Source organism: Chanos chanos, chromosome 1 (assembly GCF_902362185.1).
Source record: "Chanos chanos chromosome 1, fChaCha1.1, whole genome shotgun sequence".
Classification (NCBI taxonomy): Eukaryota; Metazoa; Chordata; class Actinopteri; order Gonorynchiformes; family Chanidae; genus Chanos; species Chanos chanos.
Genome location: NC_044495.1, coordinates 36921031 through 36935348, shown reverse-complemented (window position 1 = coordinate 36935348; position 14318 = coordinate 36921031). Strand labels below are relative to the sequence as shown.

The window sequence follows — 14318 nt, the reverse complement described above, 5'->3', positions numbered from 1 at the left end:
TCTCACTCTGCTGCAGTCTAATGCTAAGCTAAACTGATCTGATTTAGCATGCGCCAACGTTCATGCTGACAAGCTGTCTCACTGCTCTCTCTACGTGCCCTGTTCTCATGCATCCGGTCCCTTCTGTTCTGTCGCTGGGCGGTTTAGAGTGGCCAAAAAGCACTAATCGCATGCACCTCTTCAAAGATAACCCAGTACCTGACGGGTCTACACTATGACTGACAATCCTATCCTCCAATCAGTGTGAAGCTGTGTATTCGACAAGCTGTACGGTGCGAAACATGACAAGACATTGTATTATACAAGGGACTTCTTGTCAAGACATTAATCTAGCTACAACATAGGTTCTTATGGGACAACACAGGAAGCAGTGCACAGTGTCTGCACTGTGTCTATACGCACATAGCAGCGCTAAGAGAGGTTACCTTTCAACTAGACAGCAGCAAAGATTGCGGGGGTCAGGAGGCAAGCTACAGACATACAGTAACTAGATGGGGCTCCATGGGTCCAGAGCACCTATGAGGTCACAGTATGGGAGAAGGACACACACCGTCTAAGTGTCTTTGAAACTCTATGGTGTTGAGGGTCACAGAATTGGGAACAGCAGGCTCGAACTGCATGACGACACGCAGGTGAGGAGTTGTTACGAGCCTGTGGTTCTGGTTCTGGTTGGGTCACAAAGGGTGATAAGAGTGGGAGGTGTTCTACAGTACATGGCAGCAGTTGTACTGGGCAAAGGGTACGAGTTTCTCTTTGGAGGTGGGCTGAATGTTGAAGGAAAGAGCTTTCTCGCACAGCGGGAACTGGAGGAGGCGCTCACGCAAATTCACATTCTTGCCCTTGGTTAGGTCGCCCCGGACGGTGGCGGCATTTGGGTCGGGCCCTGCTTCTCTGGGGCCGTGTTGACCGTCCTGGTGCTTCGTGGCCCGGTCGGTGTGGAGCTCCTCCAGCTTCTCGCTCTCTACCCCAGCCCTACGGGTCTCCACCCCGTCGGGCCCCAAGTCCACACAGTGGTTCCTGGGTAATGAGGATGGGGAGCCACTGGTGGTTTCAAATAGCCTGGACTTGGTGTTGTTATTGTTCTTCTCTTTGAGAGTGTCCTCAGATCCTCTATCTGCAATGGAAGTCTCACACTGCCCCTGGCAACACTGCACAGCATCCGTCTTGGGTGCCATTGGTGGTCTATCTTGCTTGTCCAAAACCAGCTCACCAGACTGACTTTCCCCTCTGTTTGGGGATCTGTTGGTTGCGGTCTGGTCAGCTTCAGGCCTTGCTAGCTCTGGTTCTTCTGTAACCTGGGTCTCCAAGTATCCTTTCTCTGTGTGTTTCTCAGCCTTTCTAACATCCCGTGGCCCCAGATCACTCTGTGGCACCTCCTGCTTTTCTGTCAGTTTGTCCTCCTGTGGTAAATCCCTTTCCTCCTCCTCCTTTGACCCTTCAGAGAGTCCCAACACCTCCTCACCTATTTGCCCTTCACTTGTTTGGTCTCTGCTCTTGGTCGGAGTCACTGCGTTAGCGAGAAAAGAATCTGAGGGTTCTGATGTCACGACCGTGGACTCCTTGCTCAGTTCACATGGTCGATCACGATCAAGATCAAAAGACTGCTCCTCTTCCTCCTCCTCGTCCTCTTCTTCCTCGCAGATCTGCTGCAGGGCTGGTAGAGTCTTGACGGGCTGCGTCTGCTCTGGTGCAGGAGGTGCAGGGTGCAGACTGAGGCTCAGGGCGCAGGGTGGCGGACTGAACTCCACCAAAGAACCTTCCTGCCGACCAGACCTGTGGTTCAGCAAGTCCCCAGACTCGCTAACTCCACGGCGGGGAGGAGAGGGGCAGGAGAGTGAGGTCAGCGGAGCTCCCCTCAGTGGATCGGCCTGGAGCCCCCGGTCCACAAGCTCCAGTGGTTCAGACAGAGGCCTCCTGCGGAAGTGGAGGGAGTCAAACACAGATACCGATCAGTGCGTGCTTTTGTGTAACTCATTCTATATCAGTTAACTCATACAAATAGCACTTATATCATCAGAAAACAGTGTTTTGTATGATTGCAAAATTCTACAAAAGAGGGTTTACCTCTAATTAAAACAAAAACACAAAAAAACAAATTGCTGTGCAGTGCTAATGCAGACAGAATTTAATTTATGCTACAATCCAAAACCGCAGTTCTTACTGTGCGAGTCTACGCTGACTGCTAGGGCTGTCAGTCAGACTGGATTGCTCCTGTTTCTCTCTGAGGATTCGTTCCCCCAGCAGGTAGTACGTGGCTGTGATGTGGTTATATCTGTCTGCTTCCAGAGCTCTGCCACACACAGAGAACATGAGGTGAACAAAGTCCAAGCGTTAGCTGAGTGAATACACCACAAATGTATCAGAGACATTACAAAAATAAGTCTTTCACCCACTAAAAATATCACAGGAAAGGAAAGAGTATCAAAAGAGTATCTGATGCAGTATGGAGACAAAAATGGATGAAGGAGCAGAGCAGAACAGAACAGAACAGAGCAGAGCAGAACAGAGCAGAACAGAACAGAACAGAACAGAACAGAACAGAACAGAACAGAACAGAATTGAAGTGAAGTGAGGAATTGAGGAGCCGGACTCACTCCTGGATGGCGTCTCTATCGGCAATGTTGCCACTGGTCATGGCCTGGAGGATGACCTCGTGTTCGTCTTGGGACAGGCTGCGGTGGGAGGTGAGGGGGGCAGCGATGTGTCCCGCAGGGGAGGGGTCTACACCCTGTAACCACGGGTGTCCTTCAATCTCAGCTAGAGACGCCCTCTGAGCAGGATCCCTTTGCAGCATGCATGAGATTAGACTGAGAGAGAGAGAGACAGAGAGAGAGAGAGAGAGAGAGAAAGGGTTCATGACTCTGACCTGGTCAAGCAATTGAAGCATTATGAACTGAGCGTAGCTTAGAGATGAAAAGAGTTGTTGATTTGTGCTGAACCAAAGTAGAAGTTAATTTCAAATGCCAAATATATTTAAGTAAGAAAAAACACTCGCACCACAACCATTTTCCTCCTTTTCTCTTGTCTCTTTTCTCTCCCTCTCCCGCATTCTGTCTTTTTCCTCTCTTTCTCACCCTCCTTCTGTAATTCCCACACTTTTGTGCTCTTGCTGCTCTAATAAATATGCCTCTGTTGGCTGACGGTTGCTGATTACTCACACAGTGCATCTAAGCAGTGATAAGAAACTCTACGAGACAAAAGTGCTTATCTCACCACTATTTAATATTCATGAGCACCTGCAGTCATCAGAGCCAAGGGATTTTTCTTCTGCTTTTTTTTTTTTTTTTTGGAAGGGAATAATGGAGAGGGCAAAGCTGGAATCTGTCATCTCACCCTTCAATGCTTTGTGTCCTTGTGTGTGAATGTGTGTTTTTGTGTGTGTGTGTGTGTGTGTGTGTGTGTGTGTGTGTGCAGAGGGATGCCAGACTACTCTGCATCTAGCTCATTTATTTAGTGTGTTTGAGTGTTTTATTGCACTGCGGTACCAGCTTGGTCCTCCTGAGACTTACTGCCAGAAAGCAATAAGCCTGGTCAGCAGAGGGAGACATATCCACACTCACTCACTCACTCATTCACTCACACTCTCTCTCTCTCTCTCTCTCTGTGTGTGCGTGTGTGTAGTAGCTGTTGTGGCAGTAGTTGCTTGGCCCAAACTCTGATTATATATAGCTAGCCCAGATGTTTCTCCCTCCCCATTGCCCACAAGTGCCAGAGTGTCCTCAAAGCCCTTTCCCCCTCTTTTCAGTGACAGCTGAAACTGCTTCAGTGGTGCATATTTCCTAGACCAAACATTCCATTCATCCCTAGTGACGGTGATGTGCCCATGTTTTGAACGGCTAAATGCTTTTGATGTACGATCACAAGTCTCTGGGTTTTTGTTGTTGTTGTTGTTGTTTTTTAGTGTTGAACTGTTAGGCATTCTCATTTGACCTTTCACCTATCGCTTTTCTATATTTGCATCAAGATACAGTCACATAATCTACAGCATAATCTCTCCACTGTCTATTTCTGTACGTTTTTAATCCCAGGGGGTAAGAAAGATAGAACGAGAAAGAGTGAGCAAAAGAAAAAGAGAAAGAGAGAGAGACAGAGAGAGAGAGGGGAGAAAAAAGACGAGAATATCCTAGTGTCCCCAGGGTGGAAGCGTTCTCGTTGGAGGAGAAACATCTTCCCATTAAAGGAGCCTTCATTGGCACTCAAGGGTCATGTGACTAACCGTGGCGTTTGGCCCCAGTACAGAACCAGATGTCTGGAGCATAATTGTCCAATTCAGACCCAGAAGAATGAGTGAGTGAGTGGGGGAGCTCCAGGGGTGTTCTCACCACAAAACAGCCACAGCACTAAAAAGACTTAAAAATAACCCTTCACTAAAACAAAAGGTCTCTTTAAGGGAGCATGTGGTCTGAACTTTTTAAGGTGACCACACACACACACACACGCATTCAGGAGAGAGAGAGAGAGAGAGAAAAAAAACATAGTATGCTTATTTACTCAAAAAGAACACTGTCAGGATTCAACTTTTAAACACATGGGTCAGCAGCTGCTGTCTCTTAAACTTAAAAACCAAGTCACACAAAAACCATGATGCTGCTGCAGGGGACACTGACTGTCCCAGAGGACAACAAAGCCACTCCTGTGACTTGGTGCTGCTTCACCTCTGGTGACTTTTTGCCTACATTATCTCTCTCTCTCTCTCTCACTCTCTCTCTCTCTCTCTCTCTCTCTCTCTCTCACTCACTCACTCACTCACTCACTCACTCACTCACTCACTCAGCTTTCGATCAAATGGCACCGGACGCTCTGACTGGCTGAACCCTTCCCTGGTGGCCAAACAGATGTACACAGAGCGAGCACAGAATGTCCTGATGGCATCCTTCCTGCATCGACATGAGTGAGTGAAGTTTAGAGTTGGGCTGTGAAAAGGTACACGGGGAGGGTGTTGAGAAACTGCTGAAGATCACATTGTCACGGCCTCATCCAACAGAAACACCCACTGACCTTGTACTCCACTGTTTATCTACTCTGGGACTACAAACAAGTCTGGTGAAGAGAAACCCTATCAGCAGTATCTGGACTGTGAGAACCAGTTTGTTTGGCTTTGAGCCAAATTTGGAGAATGTGAAAAATGTTTTTTTTTTTCCCTTTGTTGCTGTTTATCAAATGTGTGCTGCGGACACTGATACAACACGGTAAACAAATATGTGTTTGGACGGTGCCACTTAGGTGGTCCCATGCCCATTGGTTGGGGAATCACTCACTCTTTGCATTCTGGTGACACGTGGGCGGGCACTGTGTAGCGACAGTCCATGATCATAATGAGGGTCTCGCTGTCATTGGCCTCCTGGAAAGGTGGGTGGCCACACACCAGCATGTACAGGATCACACCAAGGGACCAGATATCTGAAAAAGACACACACACACATAGAAAACATGCAGGTTATAAACCAAGACACAAAGCTCTTATTAATGTTTATTTTAGTCTGGAAAGACATACTGTTGATAGAATGTACACTAAACTCTCCAGATTCAGTGTCAGAGTAACAGGAAGGCTTAAAGTGAGTGTTTCAAAGCACCATAAGGTGTGTGGGCAAATACTCATAACTATACATATTAACAAAAACAGCCTCCGTGTATGCAGAGGTGCTTTGAGTGGTCGTAGCTCTGGAAACGATTAATTCGTGGTAAACTAGCAATTAATGGTCAAGTCTCCGTTTGCACTCCTCGATTACTCCGAAGTGGTTTGAACTTGAAAAGTCAAGTTTCTTTTCACTAGATAGTGCTTAACCGTTCCTATGAAAGCCACACTCACTCACAAAGATGCACAAAACACATTTCTGCTATGTGCCTGTGCGTCATTAGCAGAGTACAGCTGTAGGTCAGGAGTGTGTCAGATTGTGGTGAAGAGATGAGAGTACACAGTTACACCCTTATGTAACAGACACACACACACACACACACACACACACACACACACACACACATGCTAAATGGCAAAGTGAGGCTAAACAGAAGGCATATCCACAGACAGAGCTGCAGTGCCTAGCATTAGAACGTGAGTTTTTTCCACTGTCTCCGTTTGCACTGTGTCTTCCGTTTGCGCTGAGCTGCTGACTGACATTCTTTCTGTGAGAGCCTTTTCCTGCTCCCTCCCACCCAGCCTTCCCCTAGAGCCTTCCAGAAGAACATCCTGAACCCTGAACAGAATGACTGGGTCACACACTCACACACACACTCACACACAAACACACACACAAACACACACACACACACACACACACACACGGACAAACAGAGGGAAAGATGGGAACCGGGAAAAACAGGGAAATGAGGGCCAAGTCCTAAAGAAAGTAGTTCACTGTGGGATAGCTTTCTTTTCCAAGAGGGTACTTCCAAGAAAAAAAAAAGTTTCCTCAGTCCATTTTTTTCACATGCACAGAGTTCTATGTCTCTGTGTGCATGTGTGCGTGCGTGTGTGTGTGTGTGTGTGCGCGTGTGTGTGTGTTTTAAACATGACAAAATAGAGGCTAGGGGCCTCAGTGACATAACTGTTTAGAGGGTTTCACGTTGGACAGCACCAAATGAACTCTCTCCCTGTTCCCTCAGACAAAACACAAACATGTTCCAAAGTGGCAGAAGCTCAGTGTGACAGTACGAGCCACATGACCAAGGGGTTCAACTCCGTGTGTGTAAGAGAACTCTGTGTGTCTGTGTGTGTGTGTGTGTGTGTAGGGGAAGTTACAGCTATCCTGACAGAAGAAACAATATCATTCTTTCTCCTCTCGCTGCTGTTTTTCCTGAGTGGCACACATGTCGTCTCATGCACAGACAGGCCCATACACTAACATGCCTGTAAGCACGCGCACCCATTAGGCAATAACATTTGAGGAAAGAACATTCCTGCTGTACACATAAGGAATGTATTTAGAGATGATGACATGCTCATATCCAGATTCTACTCTTTTATACTCTCTCTCTCTCTCTCTTTCTCTGTCTCTCTCTCTCTCACACACACACACACACACGCAAGCACACACAAGCACACACATACACACACACACACACACACACAAGCACACACGCATACTTACGTCATCACTGGCTTTAACTAAAAACGAAACACAGTGGTCGCAGCCTTTGGAAAGTGAATGTGACAGACTTTTCAGTGTTAAATTAACTCTGAGAGTGTTTATAACTCTCTGCACGGGGACACTGCTTTTCCAACCAACTGCCTTCTCATACAAAACTCAGGGTAAACCTTTCACTTCACATGACTGACAAACATTTCTCTCTGCCTTTATTTGTGACTTATACAACACGAGTAATCTCTTGAGATGGAAAAAAAAGAGTTTAAAGGAGTAAAAAAAAATGAACTGCTGTGTATCTGAGCACAACTTACACAACATCCCCTCGCCAGATTGGAAGAACTAGAATTTCGTCTGCCGTGGTAGTGACGCCAAATATTTCTGGATTCTTATGCCTTGCTGTGTAGGTTATGACCATACCTTGTGTGTTCTGTGTGACTGACTTTGTGTCAAATGGAGCGTGTTCAGGGTGTGCTCTCTTCCATACCTCAGTCAGAGTGGTGAATATTTCTGCTTTCCTGTTCTCACTCCCTGTGTCTTTTTTTTTTTTTTAAATCAAATAACCCAACAGATGGCAGTTGTCTTTAAAACAGAGAAATCTGCTCTTGCTCTCAGAGGAAATACTCTGTCCTGGACTACATAAGCACACAGGCCATTCTCTCTCTCTCCCTCTCTCTCTCTCTCTCTCTCTCTCTCTCTCCATCTGTTGTTCCCTCTATTTAATGAGAATTCAAAGCAGTGATTTGCGCATGTCCACTTGCTCTGTCTACTTTTTGCTGAATGAAGAACTCAGTGACATCGACTCGATTCATTGAGACGAAGAAACTGAGGGCTTGACTCATGATGTCTGGAGCTGCTCTCCACTCTGCTGGAACCAGAGCTGCCCACTCTTAGCCAATGAGCTACAAACTTAATCACACTAGTTCCTGGGTCAGTTTGGGTGGTTTTGAGGTTGGAATTATACTAGTTACTCATTATACTAGTAATGGGCTTATTTCTGCGCAGCGTAGGGAAAATAAAACATTGACAAGGCCTTTACTGTGATAGATAGCATTTGGTGCGCTTGGTAGCTTCGTTGGCCAGCTACTTGCTTGGATTGTTTTGGTTATATAATCTGATGAGTGATTAGTGGAAAGTATGTCCATTCTTGCGGGGGTGTGTGTGTACATGCGTGTGTGTGTGTGTGTGTATGTGTGTGTGTATGACTCATAATATGCCTGAACTGCTTGAAGATGGGTTATCATAACCACAGATATTAGTAACGCCCCAGTAACCATGAGAGCCATGAATTTATACGTAAACATACACAGCACACACACCTGACCTGTTTTAGATATGTAAGAAAACTGAGAGAAAAATTCTATAAAACGCATGCTTAAAAAAAAACATGCATCCACAATGTCAGTCATACATAATGAAATGCGTTAAAAATACATTACTCCTACATGCGTCACGGAAACGCACTTAGAGGACATGACTGTAGTGCACGTTTTTAAACGAATTCTACTTTGTTAATCTGGTGACTCCTTACATTACCATTATTACAGATTACACCTCTCTGATGGACTCATGGACCAGTAAAATCAGCTTAAGATGATTTCAGCCAAGGGTAAAGACAGTAATAGGAAGTGTAGATGAATAGCAATAATAAATATTCAAATAACTGTCAGTTTTGGTGGACGTTGAGGATGGCATAGACATATTTTGGATAAAAGCATCTTTGGATAAAAGCATCTGCTAAATGAATAAATGTAAAGATAAATGTAAAGCTTTAGCATGTGTGGACCCGTGTAAATAAATGAGAGAGCGTCGTGTGAATGGACAGCATGAATGATTCATTCTGTCTGCGCCATGAATACACAGCTTATCTCTCTCTTTCAGAACATCTCTTCCTATGAGCTACTCAGCACTGTCTACAAACTGGACAAACACACACACACACACGCGTATGTGTACACAGAGCAGGGGATGTGGGCAGCTCTAGGCTGGCACTAATACTGAACTCCACTGAGTGGATTAGAGTAGCACTTGATTACTGGCTTTGGATAAGAGCTCTTACTGAGCTAATGAATATTCACCATTTACACACAAACATGCATTCGCACACACACACACACACACACACACACACACACACACACACACACACACACACACACACACACACCCTCTACTTGTCTCTCCAACAACAATGGCTAGACTCTTACTTAGCAATGCATTAAGACTGAAGTAATGGCATTAACCTACCCTTGGAATGGCTTGTTACTGTTATTACAAATGGTGGCTGAATTTGAAAGCTACATCCGAAATCAGTTTTAAGGCAACAATTTTCCAGAGATTTTCTGTACCCTGAAATGTTCTCCTCTCCTAAACACTCTCCTGTTACCTCCTGTCTTCTCTTTCCATCACCTGATCCCTGGTCCATGGTAGAATGTGAACTCTCTCTCTCTCTCTCTCTCTCTCTCTCTCTCTCCGGATTTCTTTAATCAATGCAGCCAGGCTGAAGTAAAGTTAATGTCAGCAGTTTGACCCACGTTTGGGCAGACAGGAAATTCCTCCAGATGAAGAGCTGTGTGCCAGTTTGTGCCCAGTGTGGCTCTGGAACGGATTAGTCTACTGAGAGCCAGGCATTGTGCCACTCACACAGGCCAGAGCAGATGCCCTGGAGAAGGCTGTTACGCAAACATTTTCTAACGTTTCCACAAAGAGGACAACTAATGAAGGCTCTTTTTTCTCTGAGTGCTCATGAAAAAAAACCCTGAGATACTGATGCATCTGCAAATGCTAATTTCCAATGTATGTTTCAGGAAAAACGTCAATATATGACGCGGCTGCAAGTTTGTACTCCATCCACTGGAGGGTGCTACTTAGCCTTTCTTTCTTTTCTTACCCCTTTCACAATCTTCGGGATGTTAATTTGTTCAAAAGTGCTACAAACAGAGTTGTATAAGAAAGACTGCAAATGGTTAACTTTAGAGTTCAGATTAGGAACAGTAAATTTGCAACTTTTCAACCTCATTAACCATGATTAAACTGATTAAAGCTGACTATAATTAACAGTTAACCAGTTAGAGCAGCAGTTATGTTATTATGTAAGAAAACCTTGACAGTTGCAACTTGTGTCTAAAATGTTGCTGCAAACAAACTGATTTCTCACTCCGTTCTAGGACAATCTGGCAACAACTTTGTTTTTACAAAGTAAAGCAGTCTCGCCGTGTTTTATTGGCGGTAATGATGAATGAAGGTTCAGAGAATCCACACCATCAACAATATCAGTTCATGCCACTTCGAGAGAGAGAGAGAGAAAGAGATGGTGATGGAGAGACACAGGTTTAGAGAGTAAAGAAGTCAGTAAGACACAAAGCTTCAGAGAGAGAGGAGCTGAGAAGGACCCTGCACATCCACTGGGTCTTGTAGTCCACGGGCCAATAACCTTATCTACTCCGTGTGCGTGTGTGTGTGTGTGTGTGTGTGAGTATGACTCAGTGGAGTCTGACCCACTTTGGGAGTTTAATCCTGGCACATGGAGCTGCAGTGAGAATGACTGTCCCACTGTCACATGTCGCTAAAAGCAAAAAATATTAATGTGAGTCTGTACGCACTGGAGCAGAGACTGTTCAGAGCACATCTGCACACCAACAGACTGCACTCACCAACAAATCAGACAGACAGAGAGAGAGAGAGAGAGAGAGAGAGAGGGAGCTAAATTCCACACCTATCACTTCTTTTCCTCCTCACTATATTAAATATAGCCGTGTCTCTTAGCTCTCTCCACACAACTCTCTCTTTCTCAGGTCTAATACAGTGACTGGATTTAAAACTTATAGAGACATTGAGAATGGCAGCCGTGGTTAGAAGCACTGAATTCACTCACAGTATTTCAAGGATGAAAAATTCAACTCCCAGACATCAACATATATGCTGAAAACGCAAAACCTCCTGGAGTGTTAATCACTCTCACTTCGCTAAACATGCAGTCACTGAGCACCAGTGTTCAGATCACGTGAGGGCAGCTCAGATATCCCGATATAGAATGTGTATTAAGGGCAAGGGGAACGCTGCAAATCTGCCAGGGCTTTGACCGGATCATTAGTGCAGATGTGCTTTCATTGACTGGGATTCCACGGCAGATAAACAGACAAGGTGGGGGGGGGGGGGGGGGGGCAACATGGCAGTGAGAGCATAGGAACAGAAGCACAGCTGCTGTGTGCACAGGCGAAAACATGAACATGACGTTAAAGCTTTCCTCTGTCAGCCCAGCCCAGGCAAGCTGGGTCTTAAGCCCTGGTGAGGGATTACTACAACCAATGGCCACATACAAATCATGTTCCTATTTCCTAACCTCTGTGGAATAAAAAACTACCATCTGCCGTCGTCTTCACCGAGAGAGACAGAGGCATAAATGATAGAGAGAGACTAAGGAGAGAGATATAATGGAACTTCACTGATGCCAAAGACAGTTTTCTCCTGAGGAGAAAGAAGTCAGTCCTTGATTAGAAGCAGCAAGGACCGACAGGTTTCTTGTCTTTGATATAACTGAAGAGGTGTAGACTTGGCCACATGTTAAAACTTTCTGCTGAAATCCTTTATTTTTATGCATTTCAGACTTTTAGAGGTACGTGAGCCTGTAGATAAAGACAGAAGGACATAGTAGAATAACATAATAATCACTGAAGGATTTGACCGTGATCCTACAAAAGAGAAACCGCTAGTCTCTTAAGAAAGAAACTGTCCCAAACAGACAAACAGTTTGACCAACAGAGAGAGACAAACAGGTAGAGAGAAATGGACAGACAGGCAGGTAGATGTAGAGAAACAGACAGGCAGAGAGACGAACATAGACAGAAAGCCATAAACACAGCGGCTCACTTAATATATACAGACAGCATTAGATTGAGACAGAGCGAAAGAAGTGGTAAGACAGGAAGAAAGAAAGTGAGACAGGCTGTAAGAGAGTAAGGCAAGCAGATAGACAAGTTTTAGGACACACACACAGAGGGGGAGAGAGAGAGAGAGAGAGAGAGAGAGAAAGAGAGAGAAAGAGAGAGAGAGAGAGAGAGAGAGAGAGAGAGAGAGAGTAATAAAGCCAAACAGTCTGATGGACAGACAGACAGAAGCAAAAGCAGACAGGCTGAGAGAAAGGAAGACAGACAGACAGGCAAACAGGACAAAAGCCAGACAGGGTGTCAGACAGTCACAGAAAGAGGTATTCAGGATATCAAACAGATACAGAAAGAGGCAGACAGGTATTCAGACAGAGAGAGACAAAAAAAAAAAAAAAAGATGTACATGTACAGTGACTCACCGACGGCGGGTGCATCATACTCTTCGCCCAGAAGGATCTCCGGGGCGGAGTACGCCAGCGAACCGCAGCTGGTCATCAGCATGGTGCCTGGCTGAAAACGGTTGCTGAAACCGAAATCGGTGATCTTAACCGTGCCCTGCTGGCGGAAGAAGACCACATTTTCTGGCTTGAGGTCACGATGGACCACGTGCAAGCGGTGGCAGTAAGCGATGGCGCGAACGATCTGGGCAAAGTGGACCTTGGCTGTCTCTTCGGCGACGCCCCCCTCGTGCCGCATGATGTAATCGTACATGTCTCCGCCGTCGCCCAGCTCCAGGATGAGGTAGAGCTTGGTCTGCGTGTCGATAACTTCATAAAGACGAACCACGTTGGGGTGCTGCACCAGCTTCATGCATCGCACCTCCTGCAGGAGGTGTCCTGCCGCCATGGCGTCCAGTTTGGTCTTGTCGATCACCTTGACCGCGACCAACTGGCCAGTGAAGACATGACGTGCCAGTTTGACCACGGCGAAGTGACCCTTACCCAGCGTACGGTCTAGGTCATACAACCCGGCGATCTTGCCCTCGTAGCCGCTCTTGACGAGAGCAGACATCTTGGCCAAAAAAAAAAAAAAAAAGGGGGCGGTGGCTTGGGTTTAGGGGGTGTGACTTTGCCGGTGGGCGGAGTTGGAAGGAGAAGTAGGGAGGGGCTCTGTGAGGGGGAAGGGCTGGTGGGTCCTTTACTGAGACATCACCTGCTTAGATACAGAGAGAGAGAGGCAGAGGAGGAGGAAAAAAGAGACAGAAAGGAAAAAAAAGAGAGAGAACACTGAGTCAGTTCATGAGCTGTGGAATAATTACACTCAGTCGACTCAACAATGACTCCTTCTTTTGTTTTCAGACGAGAGAAACTGGGACAATAGTCTTGTGATAGTTAGGGCGCCTGGGTAGGTATGACTTCTTATCTGTGTACTTCCTTAAGTGTTTGGATGTGTGTCTAAGTCTGTGTGTGTGTGTGTGTGTGTGTGTGTTCTGTACAAAGGTTCACAGAGTACTCAGAGTAGGGCGACTGGTAAAGTCTGGCTTTCACCGACAATCTCCTCATAAAAGGCACAAAACCTTCTCCCAAAGCACCTCAGGACTCTCACTATCTTCAGCGTTCGCAGGAACTTTTTTAATGTGACAACTGATGCCAGTGCTTTGACAACGTTCTTCATTTCTGAATCGTGGTGTAGTGGTATAGAGCTCAGCTGTATCTTTACCCCCCCACCCCACATTTCATTTGTATGACATACAAACACACACACAGAGTAAAGAGTGTGTCAGTGACCTATAGTGAGGGCGTGTTGGTGTGTTAGAGCTGACAGGCAGGTTCGATCGCTGATATTTTATCTGAACAGCTGTGAAGAGTATGTGAAGAGGGAGCCATTTCTCAGCCTCAATTATACTCACACCTGCTATAGGAAACAAGGGCTCCAAAGCACATCCAAACCAGCACCGTGCAGATCATTACAATCATTACAGAGAGCAAAACTGGGAGTAATACATCAAAGGCCTGGCAAATGTCATTATTTTAATTCATTTCATACATATCTCAAATCCCTACCTGTCTACATGGCAATCAGAAAAGTCAACTTTCATAATTACATCATAACAAAATTGAAGCACCATGTCAAATGACTTAAAAAACCAGCATAATGAACTAAGGCAGTCGGTACAAGCAGTGACATCACAAAGACTGGAGCAGCAAATGGTGACATCGCAAACAATTTTACTTTTGTACTGAGCTAACAAACACTCTTAATCCTACGATTACCACATCGCAAGCCACCTCCATCCTTTGAATATACTCACAAACAACTTCAATAATGACATCACAAGAGATTCCCATGACACTGAAATATAAACCGTGCTATCATTTATAAGAATATAACAGCTGCACGTGCTTAAGAA

At 45.6% G+C, this 14318-nt stretch overlaps 1 protein-coding gene across 1 annotated transcript; it reads right to left on the bottom strand.

Annotated features, from left to right (window-relative positions):
* Positions 1-12979, bottom strand: snrkb (SNF related kinase b). The gene is made up of 5 exons (XM_030786602.1): positions 12388-12979; positions 5259-5400; positions 2595-2807; positions 2162-2290; positions 1-1914 (listed from the first exon to the last, which is right to left on the bottom strand). The coding sequence occupies exons 1-5, from the start codon at positions 12977-12979 to the stop codon at positions 705-707; spliced, it is 2286 nt and encodes a 761-aa protein (XP_030642462.1). The 3' UTR covers positions 1-704.
* Between the last annotated feature and the right edge of the window lie 1339 nt (positions 12980-14318).